At 33.9% G+C, this 24,476-nt stretch overlaps 1 protein-coding gene across 1 annotated transcript in view; it reads left to right on the plus strand.

Annotated features, from left to right (window-relative positions):
* Positions 1-24,476, plus strand: part of LOC136041571 (uncharacterized) — a 25,829-nt gene continuing 1,353 nt past the window's right edge. Inside the window, exons 1-4 of the mRNA XM_065726266.1 lie at positions 1-520; positions 7,741-8,115; positions 15,500-16,134; positions 17,356-17,586. Coding sequence (XP_065582338.1) covers positions 214-520; positions 7,741-8,115; positions 15,500-16,134; positions 17,356-17,586 — 1,548 coding nt within the window. The 5' untranslated portion in view covers positions 1-213. The remainder of the gene's footprint in view (positions 521-7,740; positions 8,116-15,499; positions 16,135-17,355; positions 17,587-24,476) is intronic.

Genomic DNA, 24,476 nt, shown 5'->3' on the forward strand with positions numbered 1-24,476 from the left:
ATGTCTTATCTAAAATAACGGACATAAGTTTTATCGTGCTCCAAATTCACATCGTATATTCCAGTTTGTGTTGCGCATGTTTTTAGCGTTCTATTCTAAATTGTTTAATTCTGTATTTTTTGAGGTTTTGTCCATTATAAGTGATAAAAATGAAGTGACCTATTGCTTGAAACAGCTTGTTTTGTTTGTTAATAGCCGGCTAACCAATGCAAAATGCCTAACCCTAGAGTAGTTTTTCTACTAGCATTAACAGGAATCGGAATATTATGCCTTTTAGTTGTTGTGGGAGTTTGGGCGTCAGTTCGTGCTGGAAACTATCAAATTAAATCTCATCCTTTGAGTGACCTTACAAGAGAAACTGTCATGAGCAAAACCAAAAGTGACAGGATGCTACAAGATGCTGCTCATTCTTCTATCACCTTACCTGACTTCTTTCAAGCTAAAGTAAAAGACACAAACAAAATGTCAGAGCAAAGCCTTATTGGAAAAAGGTTTCTTGAGGTTAATGACAACATAAACGGTAAATGCAACCATAATTTCTATATCTTTTCATATATAATTTATGTATTTTTATATATCTTTCTTTCAAATAGTCTGTGACACAGGCATCAATTTCCGACAATGTAGGGGGGGGGGAGAAATAAGTTTGTCAAATCTAGGGGGAGATTTTTGTTCATCGATCTTTTTAATGAAAACACCAACAAATACAGATTAAAATGAAAAATGCAAGAAATGACCTTGGAAATACAGAGTAGGGGGACTGTTCCTCCCCGTATTGACATATCTTGATCGCGGTAAAGAATAGCAATTAAGAATCGACTCTTGCTAACGGTAACCAAAACTATCAAAGAAAGAGTTTTTGCAACAATTTGTCCAATAAAAGAATTTGCCTCTAAATGCTGCCTACCATGCTTGATTTACATAGCTGAACTAATTTCTTGAAACTATTGAAGAAAGTGGTGTCCGAAAAGCGATTGTTTATTCTTAACGTAAAAAAGTTTGCTTTCTGGATGATGAACTAAAATCGAAATTATTGGTAATTACCAAAATGGAGTGTGGTAATCGCAAGCAATTGCTATGCAAAAGAATCAATAGAAAGATAATTCATTTCTGGAACATAAAAGTTTTCAATCCACTATCACCTTTGAACAAGTTTGTGAATTTGGGTTATGAATTTGTGTTGAAGTGTGAATTTTTATGTTATAGCCTTTCTTTGATCGTAGATTTAATGTAGATTTTGTTTTGTAGATTTGTTTTGCAGAAGTTAGAGGATAGCTATCCTAACCTCAGTCTAACACTCTTTACGCTAATTTTTATTGCAATTAAACAAATAAATACAGCTTTTTTCAACTGAAAGTAAGGAGCAACATTAAAGATTAAAACGAACAGAAACTGTTAATTATGAGGGGAACTGCCCCATCCTCAACTCATCGCTCTTTATGCTAAAGTTTTTAAATGCTTTAGAAAACTTCTTATTCCAATTCAATGGATAATGTGTTTCAACAGTTGTTATTGGGACAAAAAGTCAAGCTATAGCGTAAAGACCAATGACACTATGAGGGGGCAGGTTCCCTCATATACTTGATGATTTCTGTTCGTTTTAAGTTTTAATGTTGGTCCTTATTTTCGATTGAAAAACTTTTTTTTAAATTTAATTCCTGATCATTTTTCAAATCACACCCAAGTCTAATCAAGATTTGATGTAGGGGGCTGGCCCCATAATTTTTGATTTGTTGCTGTTAAATTGTATATATAAATAAAAATAAGTTCATTGTTTGCTCCCTGCTTTTTCATTTTATTTGTTTAACAAACAAAATATTGAATTGTAATTAAAATTACGGACAACTTTTGAATATTAAGTCAAAATCTTTGATGAACAGTAATCTTATTGAATATATTCTACTATAGAATTTTGGGTAAGCGGAGAAGGGGATTATTGTTCATATGGATGGAACTTCTTGGTGACTTCTGATATGCTACGTTGCTGAAGCTATTGAGACCTCCACATTAGGGTTTTCTCTGATGTTTAAATACGTTGTATACGCATTTTTAAAATGCATTTAAATATTGTATATAACTATGAAAAGGAAAATGGTACTATCTAAAATCGCTGAAGACAAAGCTCCTGGTAGCACTTGCCACAACCCTAAAAAACTTCCTGTCCAGGCTTATGATCACCCTGCACTTTCTACATCTATATCTGTGTCTAGGGAGGGGTAATTATCCCTCTTCCTTTTAGCACAAATAATAAAGATTTATACCAAAATATTTCCTGTAATCAAGGGGCATTAGATGTCAGTTACCCCCACCACACCCTTTCCAAAAAATGTTATTATATATTTATCTGATGACTCGATGAGAGTTTTGATATTTGGACTGTAAAGTGCCCTCTTTTATGATGGCTGTCCTCCCGCCTACAAAATAACCGCGCCCCTTTTTAATAGCTGATGAGTACTTACATCCATGTATGTAATTCTATGAAATATGAAAGAGTTCAATATAGTGAAATGAAGCTTTAAAATCAATGTCAGAAACATTTTTCTACAAAAAAAAGAGCTATAAACATACAGAACTCTTATTCAGAGTTGGTCTAAATGAAGGGAGATGAGAGATTAATTCTAGCCCCCACCACACCCTTTTCTGTATTTATATGAAGTCTTATGAAAAGTTCGACAATTTGGGCATTAATATTGCTGTTTTAAGCATCTGACCCCTCTCTCTTCCTGCACAATGACCCATCGCTTGTCTTTCATAGTAGCTGATTAGCAATTATGCATCACTAAAGGTAATTTCGCGGAAAATCAAGTGAATCAGCTCAGTTAAATCAAACATTGAGATGAATATTCTATTAACTGTTTGTCTTTAATGATGGGCGTCGTGACTTTTCAGGAACGAATGCGCTTCCATACAGAATCAGTTTCTCTAAACCTGGGGAGTTGAATGTACAGTTGTTTTTTTTTTTTCAATTTTCAAATCGATCGGCTATCTCTTGATTTTTAATCCATATTAATTCGGTCCACTTTGTGGCAAAATTGTAGTTTTGTGTCACAGAGTGGCAGCAGTTGTTTGAAAAGGGCACTAGAACTAAAAATTTCGTTTCAAACGAGTCCTTAACCGATTTTCCAGGACTATCGGTCCGGTACGATCACCTCTGAAAACAAAACAAAAAAAAAGCATTCATGATCTTTCTTTTGGGAAAAAAATAAATGCAAATTCCATGTTTTTGTAGATAAGATTTTAAAGCTTCTTAAATGGGTTTTTGTAATATGCTAAATCGAATGGTGTAATTTTAATTCAATCGCCTCCCTTTTTAGGGTGTTCTCCCCCCTTTTTGAAAATCAGATAAATGTTTTTTGGCTCGTAGCTTTTTATGGGTAAACTAAATTTTATGAATGTAGAATCAACAAGGAACGCAAATTCGTTTGATGCATTAATTGATAAAAAAAATCCTGATTTTTAGAGTTTTGGTTAATATTGACCCAAGCTGCTCCTTACTTACAGTTTTTTACCACAACCTTTTTGATAAGCGTAGTCGTGTTAGTCAGAGCGCCAGATTCTGTATCTCGCTTATTTCGATTAGTACCCATGCCGGAAGGTACAAAAATGTAGTCGACCATGCTGAAAAGGAATATCGTAGGGCGCATGTTCGCCGTTGGGGTGTTTCTGAGATATAGGCCAAAAACACCAAATTTGGCCTAAAATAGGGTTCGATGATTCTAATTTTTTTTTAGAGATAAGATTGGTCAAATCCAGCGTACTCTTACATAAATAGAAAGAAGAGACTTGCGGCTACACGAATATAATTTTTGTTTGTAAAAAAAAAAATTAAAAATAGTACACTTTTTACTGCAGTTTTAAAAAAGTCAGATTTTTGTCAACAAATTTCTAACAGAAAAGCTAAGAACTCGAAATTTTTTCAAGATAAAGTATTTTTTTTCTTATTAAAAAAGAAAGCCCGTTTAATTCCGAACACATTGAACTAAGAAAAAATGTTTAAGTTATTATATCTGGGGGGTCTGCATCTTTTTTAGCGAGTGTACCCGATAATATGAATTTAGTTTAGTAACCTGCTACCTAGCGGGAAGTTGATTGATAAGCTAAGCAGAAGAAATTGATCAGCAGAAGATGAAAAAGAAATGTGAGTCAGGTAGGCCAAGATAAAAAAAAAAAAACAGTTACTTCAGGTTGATTCAACATGTGATTCTGACGCAAATACTGATTTGCTGATGGATGATAATGAAGAATATGACACAAATTTGGAAGATCAAAAAATAATTTTTAAAGAAATAGAATTTTTAAATGCACTTTTGGTGTTGTAAAGCTGGCTGGAAAAATGAGTGTAAATTTTTTTTTGGAGAAGTAAGAGACTTAATGAAAGTAATTTACAAAATTAAATATCACAAGAAACTAGGTGATACTGACTAATATAGATTTATAAGGAATGATAAAAAGGCACGTTTCATTGATCAATCAGATTTATTATTGGAACTTCCAGGTCTAGTGAAAATGCTTGTCAAATGGAACATCTGTGATTTGAAATTGATTTGTCAATATTTAATCTAATATCTTGCTTTTCCTTCATGAAGCACCAAACAACCATGCAACAGTTGAAAAATCTCTGCGAACGTTCACGGCGATAAGTAAAACAGTCGGATGTGACGATACGGTGGTCACGCAAGATCTCTAAATTTATCAGCTAGCACAGGGAGTGAAAAGTAAATACCCAGATGACTTCAAAAACGTAATCCTACGGATGGGAGGCTTCCACCACCTGCTCAACTAACTCAAGGCAGTTGGTAAGATAATGGACAGCTCCGGACTCAAAGAGATTATAGTGCAGGCAAAGCTACTGCTACCTGGTACTTGCGAAAATGTATTTCAAGGGATAGGCTACTACCAAGATATCAATGCCTACTGCATACTGTACGAGGTTTTGCTAGCCCTCTACTGGGAGTCCTTGAAAGAGCATTACTCCGAAGCACAAGAAGACTTATCCCGTCTGGACCAGCTGAGTGGTGCCATTGAGTTATTCAGGACCTCATTGGAAAACGGTGCTAACGCGCGGATTGCACTTCAGAAGGCAAGCGATACCTTAATGACTTTTGCTCCCATAATGAATGCCTTCTAAACCCTTCGAAATGCGTCACCCACGTTTGCCTTCTGGCGGTAGTTCTTGGAAATACTTGAAATAGCGATGCAATTCAATCATGCTGAACGAAACTGTGACTGGGAGTCTCATTTGACAGCAACTGCTCGGATGTTGCCATACCTGGTGGTGGCTGACCATCCTCAGCATACAGGATGTCTCATACAGTACCCATATGACATGCGAAGCTTACCACAAACCTTTCCTGTTGTACACAGAAGGCTCATGAAAGAATACTTCGCAGTGAAGAGAACGCACAACAGGTTTACGGCCACCTGTTCCGATCAGATACTGGAATGTACAGTGAACAAGAATGCAAAGACGACGCCCGGAATAATAGGAGAACAAATGAATGAGATACAGACTGAAGCTTGGATTCTTACCTTACCGATTTCCGCTGTCATCAGCAATGGTTTCCTGCAAGTAGTCAACGTATCCACAGAGACACTGAAATATCACGAAGAAAATCAGTCGACGACGACGCGATCACAACTTTCACGAGATAGAGTTCGAGACATTTTCACTACATGTGGCAATCCGTTCAGCAGAGTGGACTTCGATCTAGAGAATATTGTGACGTCAGAAGTTGCGGACGATGAGAAGATTGTTTCTGATATTACTTGCGTAGCCACAAAAGGAAAAGAGGTGGTTGAGGACTTTCTGTGCAACAAGAAAGACGATGTGAAAAAGGTCGTACTCCGAACTTTCCCTTCAGAGAGAAAAACTCAGAAAGTGAAAGGTGTCCTTAAAACCGATCTCTGAGCTCTAAAGTAACAGCCTTAAAGAGAATCATTACTGCTCAGTTGAGCTACGGCGAAGAAAAGGAGATAGCCGTTGTAAAGATCCTCACAAAAGAGATTGTTCCTTTCCCTCCATCCATTTTTGAACATCTTCCGCAACAATCAACCAAGACATCCTCTGGCTGAAAAATGAGGGCGGGGAACAAAGCTGTGCTGTTGAACTGGCTAAGAAAAAAAGGAGGACTTTCAGCTTGGCCTGCCGCTTTGAAATCCAAAGAAACAACATCAGCTACAGTACACATCATTGACCTAATATCCAAGATAAGGCCATATCGGCCTGCTAGGTTTGAAACAGTCAAATCCTTCGCGGAAAAATTGTTTCTTGCATTGCTGAATTATCTTCCAGTGGGTATTCCTGAAGTTCACATTGTCGCACATCGATACAACGGGCTGTTTGGGAAGCTCACGGACACTGGAGAGTTGCAAGCTCAAGCTCGTACTTGCATGCTCAGCGTCTAAAAGCCGGCTCCTCAAAATTTTGTATGAAACCTGGGAGCAGATGACTCTGGCTGAGCTTACAGAGTCAAGCCACTGATCCCCGTCCCAAACTAAATAACTGGTCACAACTGGGATTGAACCCGTGCCCCTTGGACAAAGAATTCCCACACCAGCGCGCCAACCACTTAGCCAAGACGACCTGGTTATTAATAATGGTTATTGGGAAGTGTAGAGACATATTTAGGGGGACTTTCACGTTGGGGAGGGGGTTTGGGGTGAGGGAGTTACGTGGGAGGATCTTTCTATGGAGGAATTTATCATGAGGGAAAAGAATTTCCATGAAGATCACGTGAAAATAATTCCATGAAAATAATTTCTAGTATTATTTAAAAAAAACAATAAGAAAAAAAAGTTTTTCACCTGGAAGTAAGAAGCAGCATTAAAACTTACAACGAACAGAAACTATTACGAATATAAGGGCGTTCGTCTCCTCCTCAATACCTCGCTCTTTACGCTAAAGTGTTTTTAGGAATTTCAACTATTTATTCTACGGCCTTTGTGATTCAGGGGTTATTCTTAAAGAATTAGGACAAAATTCAAACTTTAATGTAAAGAGCGAGGTATTGGGGAAGAGGGCGAACCCTCTCATATATGTAATTAAAATATACGAATATAGAAGTTTGCTACGTAAGTTAATTCAAAAGTTACGCATATTTATTACTAATAAAAACGTTCGTAAAAAAATAAAAGTTCTAGTTGCCTTTTTAAGTAACCAAAAATTGAAGGGCAACTAGGCCTCATACCCCACCCCTTTTTTATCGAAATCATCCAATCAAAACTATGAGAAAGGAATTTAGCAAAAAAAAAATTAATATGCAAATTTCGTTTTAATTATTCATGTGTTGTTTTAAAAATCAAAACATACATTAATTCAAAAATGTTCAGAAATTAAATAAAAAAAAAAAACAAGTTTTTTCAACCGAAAGTAAGCAACGACATTAAAACTTAAAAAAATTAGAAATTATGCCGTATATGAAAGGGGCTGTCCCCTCCTCGACGTCCTTTCTTTACGCTAAAGTTTTTTATTGTTTAAAAAAGTAGAGCTGTTACAAAGAGTCAAATTTTAGCGTAAAGAGCGGGACGGTGAGGAGGGGACAGTCTCTTTCATATACGGAATAATTTCCTTTCGTTTTAAATTTTAATGTCACTCCTTACTTTCAGCTGAAAAAAAAAACTTGCTTCTTTTTTTAAAAAAAAAATTACATTTAGGCTCGTATAGTTTTGTTTGTAAGTGCTATTTTTCTGCATAATTTTGAACGAGTCAATTTTAATCTTTTGCCACTGTTCGTATTCCAGGGGTCTTGCTCCAGGACGAATACACTACCTTCTATTCAGATTACGACATCAAGATATTCCCTATTCAGACTACACCATCCACTGCAGCGTCACATTCTTCAAGCGTTGCGTCTACTTTTCATGGAGTTACTACTAAGCCAAAGGGACGTTCCAATCTTCTACAGCCGTCTCTCACCCTAGATGGTAATAGTCCTGAGAGCTCCTTAAAAACTGAAAGCAGTTCAGTAAACACATTCCAAATAACAGAGATCGACGCAATGAAGGAAAAAAATGTTAATGAAATATTATTCAGGCCCATAAAGTTCACTGCCGAAGATGCTGCTGTTCCTGTAACGGACATTGACTATAGAAAAAACACTACTACCAGTACAGAAGGTACGCTCCTCTTCAGCGAGGAATTTCTTTTTTCAGAGCCATTGATTTAAGTTTTTGGGCCCTTGAAAAGCTTTTAGGCTGATTCATGCTTAAGGAAGGGCGCTCTGACAAAAAGCTGTTCGCCATTATCGGCTGTCCCCTGCTTATAATTAACCATTCATTAGGGACAATCCTTTTATTAGACAGTGAAATACATTAAAATAGTCTCTGGATATTTCGGTCACATATGCAATGGCCGTCATCAGCAGATATCTGCTGATGATGGCCGCTGTATATGTGACATTGACTTTAGAAATGATGGACTAGCGAGCGAAAATTTGCCTGGTTTTTGAAATAAGGGGGAACACCCACTAAAATTCAAGAAATCTTAATGAAAATTACGCCATCATATTCAGCGTACCAGAAAACCCAACTTTAGAAGTTTCTTGCTCCTCTCTGCAAAAACTTGGAATTTTGCTATTTTCGCCAGAAGACATATCACAGCTGCGTGTTTATTTATTGGAAAACCCGTCATACGAAAGCAAGAAGACGAAGCAGTAAAAGAAAACAAAATATTAAAACATTAAAGGCAACAATTAAACACTTCACAAAATGCAGCACAAGTAAATATACGAAAGAAACTAGAATATAAAAAAAAAGACTTCTAAGCAAACGAGCATAAACACAAACATTTACTTTCTAATGTGGCCATTATCTTACCACTGCAGGATATGGCTCCAGCCGCGTGACAGTTTAAGCATTAAAATTCAAAATACTTGTTGAAACGGCAAAACACAGAGCAGTTATATTCTAACGAGTAAACACAAACTAACTTTGGGTCCAAATTGGGAGACGAAGGAGATTATTTGCAAAACGATGATAGCATCATCTAATTTACATAATATATGTGCGAAAAAAATCTTCAAAACAGCGTGACATACTATATATGCTGCAAAATAACAACGTTAAACAATCTTACAAGAATTAAATTAAATTTATGGAAAAACCTGTCACATCAAACACACTACAAGACGGAACATGGGATAAAAACAAAAACAATACAGACTGGAAAAAAAAAAAACACTGAAATAACGCGAAAGAAAATACATCACTGCTTAAAAACGTGGGACCATTCATTTAAATTTCCTATGTTTTGCAATCCGCATGGCGACGGCAACCTCTGGATCAACAACCTTGAATTTTGCAATAGCGAGTGCATTTCTATACCATGGAGGCTAATGAAGAAGATACTTGACAAACGAAAGAACATGGATCGGATTTTACTCTTGTCAGTTTTAATTAGGAATTTCCATAAGGGTGTGGTGTAGAGGATATAGGAAGGGAAACGTCATTATATAGACGTGCTAGAAGAGGTCGGTTGAATTGAAGTTTACAAGATAAAATGGAAGCATAAGCTGCTGGGATTATACGTCTGATTTGTTCAAGAAGAAGTTTTCAAGTGTGTCAGATAGAAGAAGTAATGGGTAGACCTAGATATATAAGATGTCTTATAGGTTGAATAGAGCTAGATCCAAGCGTGATGGAAGGGGCAGATGAATCTGTTTTCCAGTTAAACGGGACAATGTAAGAATTAGAGGAGTTGAATTGCAGCCCAACTTTCTGATATTCTGCTTTAAGAATTCGAAAAATTTCGGTGAGGCTCTGAAGAGTTTGACTACGGTTTAGGACCTCGTCAGAACAGCATACTAAGAAAAGGTTTACAGAAGACAAAATCAGCCAAGGTGGACACAAAATTCATGCTTCCAGTACATAGTTCTTAAATAGGTTGGGAGAGGTGACAGCTCCTTTACGGGCCTCTTTCTTGACTTAAATAAGTTGTCTCCGCAGAATCGGGGGCATTCCTTTTTCTGGGGGTAGCTTCAGGCGGATACGTAATCTTGAGTATAAATCCTAGAGAGAACGAATAATGGCCAGATTCAATCCGCATTTACCAGCTTTCGGAAGCATCGCTGCATGGATAAGAAAGTCGAATACAGGTCTGACATCGTACCCCCAAAATAAGGCTTTATCCAAACGATTCCGCATCAAATCAAGGGATTTGTAACATTGGTTAAAGCGCCAGCACATCCGATACCTCACTTAAATCCAAACTGGTGTGGAGGGGTTGTTGCCGATTTTTTCAAGTTCCCTAATAAATAGTAGCTCAAAGAGCTTGCAAAGGGATGTAGCTACAGTAGTAGGGCGGAAAGATGTAGACTGGAATTCAGGTTTCTCTTTCTTAGAGATTGGAGTCAGATATTCAATGCAAAAAGAAGAAGGAACGATACTCTTCATGAAAATCATCGGCACCAGTTGAGCCGTAAGAAGTTTTCCCCCGTGTTTCATATGAATCGCACTGAATTGATCAATACTAGGCGAACGTTTCTATTTTAATTTTTGGATGACATCTTCAATAAAACGGGTACTGAACACAAAATCTTCATCAGGCTGAGCATCCAGAAATTGATTCAGTGCTACTTCATAAGATTGCTATATGAGGCGATTAGCGGCAGAAAACTTGGACTCATAATATACATACCATTCAGCTACTGGACTTTCAGCTGAGAACGGTGGCGAAGAAGGAGGGACTAACGAGAAGACGAATTTAAATACCATATTTTGACCTTGTTTTGCACGGGCAGAATAGTTATTACTAAGATCTCTACGATGCTGAGCAAGAATTTCGGAAACTGTATGTCATTCAGATGCCCGGTAGTTTTCTTTCCATATAGAAAACCAAAACTTTGTTTGACCAAATGAAGTGAAAAGCTCTGGACTTGTGGACCATCAAGGAAAATATTCCATTGTGGACACGTTGAATGAGGAGAGCTTGTTTTTTGGCATAGTGGAGGCCATGGCATATTTTAGCACAATATGTATCAAGGCAAATCAGGACCTCTTTCTTAGGAGTAGTATCCCCTCTGTGGTTTTAAAGACAAATATAGCCGCTGATCTTTTCTTCTTCACCATTAATAACACAGAAGTTAAACGGTGATTCCCTCATAACCATATTACATGCAACTGGGTCCATACACCCGTTTGTTACGTAATAAGGAAATATTTTCTTCAAGGGAATGTGTTTGCTATGTTTATTACTTAAAAAACTTTCGAGGACCACAAAAAAACCCAGGGCCCGCTAGTGGGAACCTTCAAAGTACCGAGCACTAGAAACCAATTCAAACGGGAGCCCTAGCAGTCAATTCCACCGGGGCGCGCTAGCCAAGTAGGGAGCCCCCGGTTGTAAATGAGAACGACGTAATCTCACTTGATTTGTTTTTTCAGTACCTGGGGGGAACCCTTGTTTGTAACTGAGGGTGGCACACACGTGGGTGTTACGTGTTGGTGGCACACACATTAGTGTTACGTGGCATTGTACACGTATGATGCTACGTGATCACGGTGCACACGTGGGATGATACATAATACTTTAAGAGATTTTTTTCTTCGATATTTCATTTTCTTCCAAAATTTTCCTCAGGGAACCTTTATAACCCAAAGATTATTGTCCGCTTTAGGAATCGAAAGAGATCCCCCCCCCCCAATGGAACAGTGCCTTAACAATCTGGACCAGCAAACTATTCATAATATTTTTATTCGGGAAAATCTTTATTCCTACCATAAAATACACTTCATCCTAAGAAAATCTTAGGTACAAAAAGATTCATAAGCCCTTAATTTAGGGATCTGGCTATCTCGTAATGGCCAAGGACTACTAAAATTCTTTATATTTAGCATAAAGTACACTTCCTTCTAAACAAATCGTATGCACAAAAAGATTTATAGGTTCTTAATTTAGCTGCCTATCTCGTAATGGGTAAGGATTGCTGAAAATCCTTATCAAACAGTTCGTGGTAACGAACTGTAGTAAGGAGCGATCCGGCTCAATAGTAACCAAAACTCTAAAAAATTGAATTTTGATATCAATAGCTACATCAAAAGAATCGCATTTTAATGCTGATTTTAAATATATAAGTTTCATCAAGTTTAGTCTTACCCATCAAAAGTTACGAGCCTGAGAAAATTTGCCTTATTTAGGAAAATAGGGTGAAACACCCCCTAAAAGTCGTAGGATCTTAACGAAAATGACACCATCAGATTCAGCGTATCAGAGAACCCTACTGTAGAAGTTTCAAGCTCCTATCTACAAAAATGTGGAATTTTGTATTTTTTGCCAGAAGAACAATCACGGGTGCGTGTTTATTTGTTTGTTTTTTTTTTTTTTTTTTTTTTTTTTTTTTTTTTTTTCTTTTCCCCAGGGGTCATCGTATCGACCAAGTGGTCCTAGAATGTCGCAAGAGGTCTCATTCTAACGGAAATGAAAAGTTCTAGTGGCCTTTTTAAGTGACCAAAAAAATTGGAGGGCACCTAGGCCCCCTCCCACGCTCATTTTTTCTCCAAAGTCAACAGATCAAAATTTTGAGATAGCCATTTTGTCCCGCATAGTCAAAAACCATAATAACTATGTCTTTGGGAATGACTTACTCCCCCAAAGTCCCTGGGGGCGGAGCTGCAACTTACAAACTTCGACCAGTGTTTACATATAATAATGGTTATTGGGAAGTGTACAGTCGGTTTCAGGGGATTTTTTTTTGGTTTTGGGGGTGGGGTTGAGGGAAGGGGGCTATGTGGGAGGATCTTTCCATGGAGAAATGTGTCATGGGGGAACAGAAATTCAATGAAAAGGGCGCAGGATTTTCTAAAATTACTATAAAAAAAACAATGAAAAAATAAACATGGAAAATTTTTTTTCAATTGAAAGTAAAGAGTAGCATTGAAACTTAAAACGAACAGAGATTATTACGCATGTGAGGGGCTCTAAAAATACTTTAGCATAAAGAGCGAGGTATTTAGGAGGAGATAAATACCTCGCTCTTTATGCTATAGTATTTTTAGTAATTTCAACTATTCATTCTACGGCCTTTCTGATTCAGGGGTCATTCTTAAAGAATTGGGACAAAACTTGCGATTTAGTGTAAAGAACGAGGTATTAACGAGGGTACAAACCCTCTCATATACATAATAAAAATTAAAGAATATAAAAGTTTGGTACGTAAGATAATTCTTAAGTTACGTATATTTTTTACTAATAGAAAAATTCGTTAAAAATAAAAATTTATAGTTGCCTTTTTATGTAACCGAAAAATTGCATGGCAACTAGGCCTCCTTTCCCATCCCTTATTTCTCAAAATCGTCTGATCAAAACTAAGAGAAAGCCATTTAGCCAAAAAAGGAATTAATATGCAAATTTCATTTTAACAATTTATTTGTGGAGAGCCAAAATCAAACATGCATTAATTCAAAAACGTTCAGAAATTACATAAAAAAACTAGTTTTTTTAACTGAAAGTAAGGAGCGACATTAAAACTTAAAACGAACAGAAATTACTCCGTATATGAAATGGGTTGTCCCCTCCGCAATCCCTCGCTCTTTACGCTAAAGTTTGACTCTTCGCCACAATTCTGCTTTTTAATACAATTAAAAGCTTTAGCGTAAAGAGCGAGGGATTGCGGAGGGGACAACCCATTTCATATACGGAGTAATTTCTGTTCGTTTTAAGTTTTAATGTCGCTCCTTACTTTCAGTTAAAAAAAACTAGTTTTTTTTATGTAATTTTTATCATAGAACACACTTGATTCTATACATATCCATGGTACAACAAGATTAATAGGCCCTTATTTTAGGGGTCTGGCTATCTCGTAATTGCTAAGGATTGCTAAAAATCTTTATTCCTACCATAAAATACACTTCATCCTAAGCAAATCTTAGGTACAAAAAGATTCATAAGCCCTTAATTTAGGGATCTGGCTATCTCGTAATGGCCAAGGACTACTAAAATTCTTTATATTTAGCATAAAGTACACTTCCTTCTAAACAAATCGTATGCACAAAAAGATTTATAGGCCCTTAATTACTTTTCAAACTAGATTAGATCAAAGGCCTGCCAAAAGTCACTAGAAATTTGGTTTATGTCTTAGTTGAACTCGATGAATCGCTCAGTCATCTGTTTTACATTTGAAACCTGGTCGATTTTCCACTGCTCAGGCCGGAAGCCTGCTTTATCTTTACATAGGATGGAGGCTGTAATTGCTTGGATTCTCGAAGAATTATTGTCTATAATCTTGTTTGGTGGCAGGTCATGCTCATGAAGTGATTGTTTTGACAATCTTTTCTTGAGCTTTTTTTGTGGGTAAGGACTATTACTGCCTTGCAACTTATGCGTGGAATATTTCAGGTGGACCAGATAAATTTCGGCTGGGGGAGGGCAAATTGGGGTCTGGATAGGGCAGTTCTCCCCTGCCTCATAGCAAATTAGGCCCCTGCTCTGCACCCAAGTCAGACGTAGCTGATGGCTCTGCCCCAAGGACTGGGCAAGTAAAAATTACATGAGGAAATCCGGCTTTGTCTTCTGGATGGAGATGCAGAAAGAAAATAAACATCAGCCAATATCTGATATTTTCGCGTGATATCCAATAGTGAAACTGGCTCCCACATTGGCCCGATAATATCAGCCGGCCGATATATCGGTCGGGCCCTGGTCTCACTAGTCATTTACTATCTATTAAATCAATAAATTTAATTATAAAGTTTACAATTCTTGAAAAAAAACACTCAAGCAAGCTTAGTTTTCAATAAAGCACAAGTTTATCACAATTCTAAAAGTACAGGGAAATGTCGAGAGCCATTTTATTCGGGCCAGTTTTACATCTATATGTTGTATAAACTACAAAGCAGTAATTTTTTTCCGTTTTAAGCTTCAAATTCCTCTTTACTTCCATCAGGAAAAATTCAGTTTTTAAGATTTATTACTTTTTTTTTAATGCAGGTGTTAAACCCTACAAGAAGATCTTTTTATAACTTAGGCTATGAAACTAAAGAAGTTAGCATGGGGTTTTGCTAAAACTGTTTGTTAATATAGGCTTGACTTCCCATGTCTTTTAAACTGGCCCACGAAAAAAGTGTAATTTTGCCACATAAATAATCAAATCGGACAATGAAGCAACACTTTCTGAAGTTACTTGATGTCTAGTGTTCTTAGATTATTTTCTGCTGAAATTTCTCCGACATTTCTCTTTTATAAATCTAGCACCCGCTAGCAATAAGAAATGCATAACTTCATGTGGAGGTCGTTTTCTTAAGAAACGGAATTACCGATTTTTTTAAATTCTGTTAAATATTATGGTTGTTTAAATTTCCACTTAACTAATTCTACAAATCAGCTTTCTTTGTCACAGTCCTTGGTTGAAAGTGTGATTCATAAATAACCCTGTTAAAAGTGTAAGTAAAAAATATAACGACAGAGCAGACAGTCAGTACTGGATGTGCATACGTGTGTGGCCACTTAACCTTCTTCCTTTAGCTCTTATTGGCTTTCTATTTTTTCTATTTACTGTAACTTTCTTTTTAGTCAATAGACCATATTTAAATGAGAAACCAGTTGAACCAGTGACTGTTAAGGAGGATGGAAACAGTTGGAAATATTTTGCACCACTGCAGCATCCCATGGCTCGATTTTCAGCTGTAAATGCTTTAATTGCTCAGGCAGTGCTCGAAGCAACCGAGGCACCAGTTATTGACTCTGATAAGCAACGCATGAGAAGCAAATCAACTCCTAGACATGATTACAAATATACGATTCGTGATAGGCATTCTAGCAAAAGGAGAATATCTACGCTCAATGGCCATCCTCGAAGACGACTGAAAGCTGATACGGGTATAGTCAGAAAAGAGGGAATAGCAATCACTTCTTATGAACCTACAAACACACCTTATAAAAAAAATCGCCGAATAAGTACCCATACTATCGCAAAGCAAGAAATCACTACTCCTAGTGAAATAAAACAAGATAATCTTGCAGACATTGAGGTGCTGAATTCGAACTCAGACCCCATCGATACTTTAACTGATGAACAGGTCGAAGATCTTGAAGTATACCTAAATAATGTACATGCTGGCCTGGATACGTTGGACCGCCTTGATGATATAATGAAAATAATAGGAATTGAAACTGTTTCAAAAGACTATATTGAAAAGTTGTTTATGGTGAGTGGTTTATCCTTTTTCAAACCTTTAATTTTGTAACCTTTTCGTGTGTATCATTTTCGTTTGAGTGTTTAAGTTTTAAGTCGTTTAAGTGTTTTTTAGTTTTAGCACGTGTATTATTCTCCTCTCTGAAGTTTCAACAAAAAAAATCATGATTTTTCTTTCGTTTTATCGTTAGTGTTTTTGCGGAACTTGAGAATATTTTTATAGCCAGTGGGGAGTTTGAAGATGGACAAGATTCTACTGTTTTCTAGGGTTAAAGCTTGTGTCCATGTGGAAGTCATTTTGCAATTAAAAAGTTCAGAAAAATGACTTACCGGGAATTTCGATCAAGTAAGAAGGTGATTGCACGCTTTTTCATTCAGGATAAACAATATTTTAAATTTGAAATTCGTACAGTTATACTCATTAACTGAAATTTTTAGAAATAACCATCGTTAAAAAATGAATTATCTGCAACAGTTGACTCTTCGATAGCTATTTCGAAGAGGAAGACTTGAATAAAATACTATTTTCCTGAAAAAGAGAATCACTGAAACAATTTGCGGCATACAACTAAACTATTTACACTTCTTTATTCGTGTCTGCTCACATAGCCTTGTTTGGAAGCAAATAATATTCAATTTAATATTAAAACACGAAGTGGAATGATTTTATAGTTGAGTGCTTGAAATAATCACTTATGGAGTTTGCTGGGTCAAAAAGTGATTTTTGAACTAGAAACTTTTAGACCTAAAATGTTTTAAAGCCAAAATTCATTAAAAACAAAGAAAAAACCATCATTGTGTCGCAATCATATTTAATTTATATAAAAAAATCAGGTTTTCAAACAAAAGAAAATCAACGTTGTATCGCAGCCAAAATTGATATATTAATTTTTCGATATTTAGCGCTCACATATTTAGGCTCTTTAAATTATTATTTTTTTTGTTCACCAGATTTTGCCCCATATTTATTGGTTAGATGCTGTACAACTCTTTGTTAGAAGCCAGACAACTTCCTGGATTATCAAAACGTAAAGAAAAAAAGAGGTAAATTCACCCGGAGCTTTTCAAAGTTACGCTTATCTACCATTTGTTTATTTCTTTTATGCTTGGTATCAATTTTTTCTTTTTCATTCCTCTTATTCTTCGGAAGTCCTGTACTTGCAAAGCAGCCCATCGTTTTTTCCGTTCATATAAAAAAACAATATGCATTTACCCTCACTTATTTTTTCTCTAGGAATTCCAGGAAAAAGAAGAGAGGCTCATTTCATCAGCTCAACCACGAGCACCAATTAGTCCACTGCAACTGCCGCCACTACCCCCACCACCAATGGCACCTCAAGTCTTATCTTCGAAAAATCCGAAAACGGACATAAAAAGTAGACTGCAGTCCATTGAAAATCCTCCTTATGTTCAATCTGTGTCAACAATCGGTCTCTTAGGTCTTGGACTCGTTCTAGCAAGCAAGGTTAGGAAAGTTTGTTTTTCTTTGTCATGCCCAAGTATTCGTTCAATCTTTAAAGTTTAAATTTAATAGATTTCTACGCGAACATATGTCTTATATAACTTGAATGACGTCACCTTCAAAGCAAAAATGACGGCAACTAATTTCATGACGTCAGCCGAAACATGACGTCACCTGATCCACAGATCCACAGATCCACAGACAGACAGACAACTTATTTTTATATATATATATATATATATATATATATATATATATATATATATATATATATATATATATATATATATATATATATATATATATATATATATATATATATATATATATATATATATATATATATATATATATATATATATATATATATATATATATATATATATATATATATATATATATATATATATATATATATATATATATATATATATATATATATATATCTATATATATAAAAATAAGTTGTCTGTGTGTGGATCTGTGGATGGATCAGGTGACGTCACCTGAAAAAACTGGATCAGGTGACGTCAAAACTGAAAAAACTAAAAAAAGGCAAAAACTACAAAAAAAACTAAAAACTAATAAAAAAAATAAAAAAGCTAAAAAACTAAAAAAACTAAAAAAAGGCAAAAACTACAAAAAAAAACTAAAAACTAATAAAAAAGCTAAAAAACTAAAAAAAGGCAAAAACTACAAAAAAACTAAAAACTAATAAAAAAAATAAAAAAGCTTAAAAACTAAAAAAACTAAAAAAAGGTAAAAAACTAAAAAAACTAAAAACTAAAAAAAACTAAAAAAAAGGAAAAAACTGAAAAATAAGCTAAAATAAAGGTAAAAACCAATAAAAAACTAAAAAAAAAACTGAAAAAACTAAAAAAAGGCAAAAACTACAAAAAAAACTTAAAACTAATAAAAAAAGTAAAAAAGCTAAAAAACTAAAAAAACTAAAAAAACTAAAAAAAGGTAAAAAACTAAAAAAAATAAAAAATAAAAAAAAATAAAAAAAAGGAAAAAACTGAAAAATAAGCTAAAATAAAGGTAAAAACCAATAAAAAACTAAAAAGAAAAAAAAGGAAAAAACTAAAAAAAATTTTCATCTAAAAAACTAAAAAAAACTAAAAAAGGTAAAAACTAAAAGAACTAAAAAATAAAAAAATAAATGACGACACTCAAAGAGAAAGCGACCAGGACAAAAGGAATGTTCGATTAGCAATCAACAAAGCACCGGGACACAGGGAGTATAAATGACGACCAGGACATAAGTAAAAAAAAAAAACTAACAAAACTAAAAAGAAGGTAAAAACTACAAAAAAACTAAAAAGAAAAAAACTAAAAAAAGGCAAAAACTACAAAAAAAACTAAAAACTAATAAAAAAGCTAACAATTAAAAAAACTAAAAAAAGGCAAAAACTACAAAAAAAAACTAAAAACTAATAAAAAAATAAAAAAGCTAAAAAACTAAAAAAACTAAAAAAACTAAAAAAAGGTAAAAAACTAAAAAAAAACTAAAAACTAAAAAAAACTAAAAAAAAGGAAAAAACTGAAAAATAAGCTAAAATAAAGGTAAAAACCAATAAAAAACTAAAAAAAAAACTGAAAAAACTAAAAAAAGGCAAAAACTACAAAAAAAACTAAAAACTAATAAAAAAAGTAAAAAAGCTAAAAAACTAAACAAAATAAAAAAACTAAAAAAAGGTAAAAAACTAAAAAAAATAAAAAATAAAAAAAAAACTAAAAAAAAGGAAAAAACTGAAAAATAAGCTAAAATAAAGGTAAAAACCAATAAAAAACTAAAAAGAAAAAAAGGAAAAAACTAAAAAAAAAATTTCATATAAACAACTAAAAAAGGTAAAAACTAAAAGAACTAAAAAAGAAAAAAATAAATGACGACACTCAAAGAGAAAGCGACCAGGACAAAAGGAATGTTCGATTAGCAATCAACAAAGCACCGGGACACAGGGAGTATAAATGACGACCAGGACATAAGTAAAAAAAAAAACTAACAAAACTAAAAAGAAGGTAAAAACTACAAAAAAACTAAAAAGAAAAAAAACTAAAAACTAATAGAAAAACTAAAAAATCTAAAAATCTAAATAAACTAAAAAAGAAAAAAAAAGGAAAAAAATAAAGGAGAAAAACAAAACTAAAAAACGAATGTATATACAGACCGGGACACCGGGATACAAATGACGACCGGGACACAGGGAATATAAATGACGACCGGGACACAGGGACACAACTACAACGGGGACACCGGGGGAAACAGGGGGATATAAATGACGACCGGGACACCGGGACAGGGAATGGTCGATTAGCAATCACCATCAACAAAGCTCAAGGGCAATCATTAGAATTATGAGGTATAGATCTGAATACAGATTGTTTTCCCATGGACCATTATATGTTGCATGTTCAAGAGTCGGTAAACCTGACAATCTATTTATATGCAAAGACAATGGGACAGCAAAGAACGTTGTATATTCGCAAGTTTTACGTAGTTAAAACCATATATATATATATATATATATATATATATATATATATATATATATATATATATATATATATATATATATATATATATATATATTTATATACATATATATATATATATAAAAATAAGTTGTCTGTGTGTGGATCTGTGGATGGATCAGGTGACGTCACCTGAAAAAACTGGATCAGGTGACGTCAAAACTGAAAAAACTAAAAAAAGGCAAAAACTACAAAAAAAACTAAAAACTAATAAAAAAAATAAAAAAGCTAAAAAACTAAAAAAACTAAAAAAAGGCAAAAACTACAAAAAAAACTAAAAACTAATAAAAAAGCTAAAAAACTAAAAAAACTACAAAAAGGCAAAAACTACAAAAAAAACTAAAAACTAATAAAAAAAATAAAAAAGCTAAAAAACTAAAAAAACTAAAAAAAGGTAAAAAACTAAAAAAACTAAAAACTAAAAAAAAACTAAAAAAAAGGAAAAAACTGAAAAATAAGCTAAAATAAAGGTAAAAACCAATAAAAAACTAAAAAAAAAACTGAAAAAACTAAAAAAAGGCAAAAACTACAAAAAAAACTAAAAACTAATAAAAAAAGTAAAAAAGCTAAAAAACTAAAAAAACTAAAAAACTAAAAAAAGGTAAAAAACTAAAAAAAATAAAAAATAAAAAAAAACTAAAAAAAAGGAAAAAACAAAGCACCGGGACACAGGGAGTATAAATGACGACCAGGACATAAGTAAAAAAAAAACTAACAAAACTAAAAAGAAGGTAAAAACTACAAAAAAACTAAAAAGAAAAAAAAACTAAAAACTAATAAAAAAACTAAAAAATCTAAAAATCTAAATAAACTAAAAAAGAAAAAAAAAGGAAAAAAATAAAGGAGAAAAACAAAACTAAAAAACGAATGTATATACAGACCGGGACACCGGGATACAAATGACGACCGGGACACAGGGAATATAAATGACGACCGGGACACAGGGACACAACTACAACGGGGACACCGGGGGAAACAGGGGGATATAAATGACGACCGGGACAGGGAATGGTCGATTAGCAATCACCATCAACAAAGCTCAAGGGCAATCATTAGAATCATGAGGTATAGATCTGAATACAGATTGTTTTCCTATGGACCATTATATGTTGCATGTTCAAGAGTCGGTAAACCTGACAATCTATTTATATGCAAAGACAATGGGACAGCAAAGAATGTTTTATATTCGCAAGTTTTACGTAGTTAAAACCATATATATATATATGTATATATATATATATATATATATATATATATATATATATATATATATATATATATATATATATATATATATATATATATATATATATATATATATATATATATATATATATATATATATATATATATATATATATATCTATATTCACAGGTGGGACATAGGGACACAACTACAATGGCGCGTAACTATTATGGCGCGTAACGACTTACGCGCGCGGGGGGGCCTGGGGGGGGCGCGAAGCGCCCCCACCAACTAGATTCTGGGGTGGCGCGAAGCGCCACCCCAACAGCTAGTATATATATATATATATATATATATATATATATATATATATATATATATATATATATATATATATATATATACATATATATATATATATATATATATAAATAATTTGTCTGTGTGTCTGTCGAGTGACGTCATGTTTGTGTGTCGACTGACGAAATTACAGACCGGGACATCGGAACACAAACGACGACCGGGACACCTGGACATCTATCTATCTATCTATATATATAAAAATAAGTTGTCTGTGTGTCTGTCGAGTGACGTCATGTTTGTGTGTCGACTGACGTCATGTCTGTCGACTGACGAAATTACAGACCGGTAATTTCGTTATATATATATATAAATAATTTGTCTGTGTGTCTGTCGAGTGACGTCATGTTTGTGTGTCGACTGACGAAATTACAGACCGGGACATCGGAACACAAATGACGACCAGGACACCGGGACATCTATCTAAATATATAAAAATAAGTTGTCTGTGTGTCTGTCGAGTAACGTCATGTTTGTGTGTCGACTGACGTCATGTTTGTCGACTGACGAAATTACAGAGCGGGACATCGGGACACAAATGACGACCGGGACACCGAGACATAGGGAATATAAATGACGACAGGGACACTCAAAGAGAAAACGACCAGGACACAAGGAATGTTCGATTAGCAATAACCATCAACAAAGCACCGGGACACAAATGACGACCGGGACACAGGGAATGTAAATGACGACCAGGACACTCAAAGAGAAATTACAGACTGGGACACCGGGACACAAATGACGACCGGGACACAGGGAAACAACAACAACGAGGACGCCGGATATATATATATATATGTTTACATATATATATATATATATATATATATATATATATATATATATATATATATATATATATATATATATATATATATATATATATATATATATATATATATATACGTACATATATATATATATGTAACACATATATATATATATATATATATATATATATATATATATATATATATATATATATATATATATATATATATATATCTATATAAAAATAAGTTGTCTGTAGATCTGTGGATCTGTGGATCTGTGGATCAGGTGTGACGTCGTGTTTGTCCGCATATGACGTCTGAATTATTTCACACTAATACAAAAGAAGAAAAAAACTAAAAAAGGTAAAAACTACAAAAAAAAACTAAAAAGAAAAAAAAACTAAAAAAGCTAAAAAACTAAAAAAAACTAAAAAAAGGTAAAAATCTAATAACTAAAAAAAAACTGAAAAAAATAAAAAAAGGCAAAAACTACAAAAAAAATAAAAACTAATAAAAAAAACTAAAAAAGCTAAAAAACTAAAAAAACTAAAAAAAACTAAAAAAAGGTAAAAAACTAAAAAAAACTAAAAACTAAAAAAGAAAAAAACTAAAAAAAAGGAAAAAACTGAAAAATAAAAGAGAAAAAGAAAACTAAAAAAATATGAATAAATATATATAAAAATAAGTTGTTTGTGGGTTATGTCTGTCTGTCTGTCTGTCGAGTGACGTCGTGTTTGTCCGCATATGACGTCTGAATTATTTCACACTAATACAAAAGAAGAAAAAAAACTAAAAAAGGTAAAAACTACAAAAAAAACTAAAAAGAAAAAAAGCTAAAAAAGCTAAAAAACTAAAAAAAACTAAAAAAAGGTAAAAAACTAAAAACTAAAAAAAACTGAAAAAACTAAAAAAAGGCAAAAACTAAAAAAAAAAACTAAAAACTAATAAAAAAACTAAAAAAGCTAAAAAACTAAAAAACTAAAAAAAACTAAAAAAAGGTAAAAAACAAAAAAAAAACTAAAGAAAAAAAAGAAAAAAGGAAAAAAATGAAGGAGAAAAACAAAAATAAAAAACGAATGTATATACAGACCGGGACACCGGGATACAAATGACGACCGGGACACAGGGAATATAAATGACGACCGGGACACAGGGACACAACTACAATGGGGACGCCGGGGGGCACAGGGGGATATAAATGACGACCGGGACACCGGGACACAAGGAATATAAATGACGCCCGGGACACTCAAAGAGAAATCACAGACTGGAACACCGGGACACAAATGACGACCGGGACACAGGGAATATAAATGACGACCGGGACACAGGGACATAACTACAAAGGGGACGCCGGGGTGCACAGGGGGATATATAAATGACGATGGTGACTCAGGGAATGGTCGATTAGCAATCACCATCAACAAAGCTGATTTTTAGTTTTTTTAGTTCTATGATTTTTAGTTTTAATTTCTGTTCGTTTTGGCTTTATTTTATTCTTTAATAGTAATGTTGGGTCGTTTTGAGTTTAAACTATATAATGATTGAATTCCTGCCGGTTTTGAGTTTCATATGGCTCTTTAGTTTCTTTGAATAACATCTTTTTTGTGCGAATTCTTTAAAATTAATTTCTGTTTGTTTTAGTACCAAAGGTATTGGCCTAGAAAATGAATATTTCTATACTTTTTCATTTATTAAAATATACGATTGTAATTTATTAGTTAGCAGTTGAATTGTTCAACTATATTATCATGGAAAGCTTATTTCTGTTGGTCTTAAATTTAATATGGTTTTTACTTTTTTTGATAAAAAAATTTTTATGCAAAGTTGGAAGGCGCTGGAAGGTTCTGTTGACTCTGGAGTTTTTCTTAATTAATCTTTGGAATATTTTGAAAAACATGGGCTTCCCGTTAGACGGGAAGCCCATAGATGGTGGGGGGATAGCTGCCCTCTGAGTACTTTTGACTCTTAAAAAGGGCACTAAAACTTCCTTTTCCAATCGAGTAAGTCTCCTCCGAAGTTTATGCGACCATATC

Source organism: Artemia franciscana, chromosome 2, assembly GCF_032884065.1.
Source record: "Artemia franciscana chromosome 2, ASM3288406v1, whole genome shotgun sequence".
NCBI classification, from domain to species: Eukaryota; Metazoa; Arthropoda; class Branchiopoda; order Anostraca; family Artemiidae; genus Artemia; species Artemia franciscana.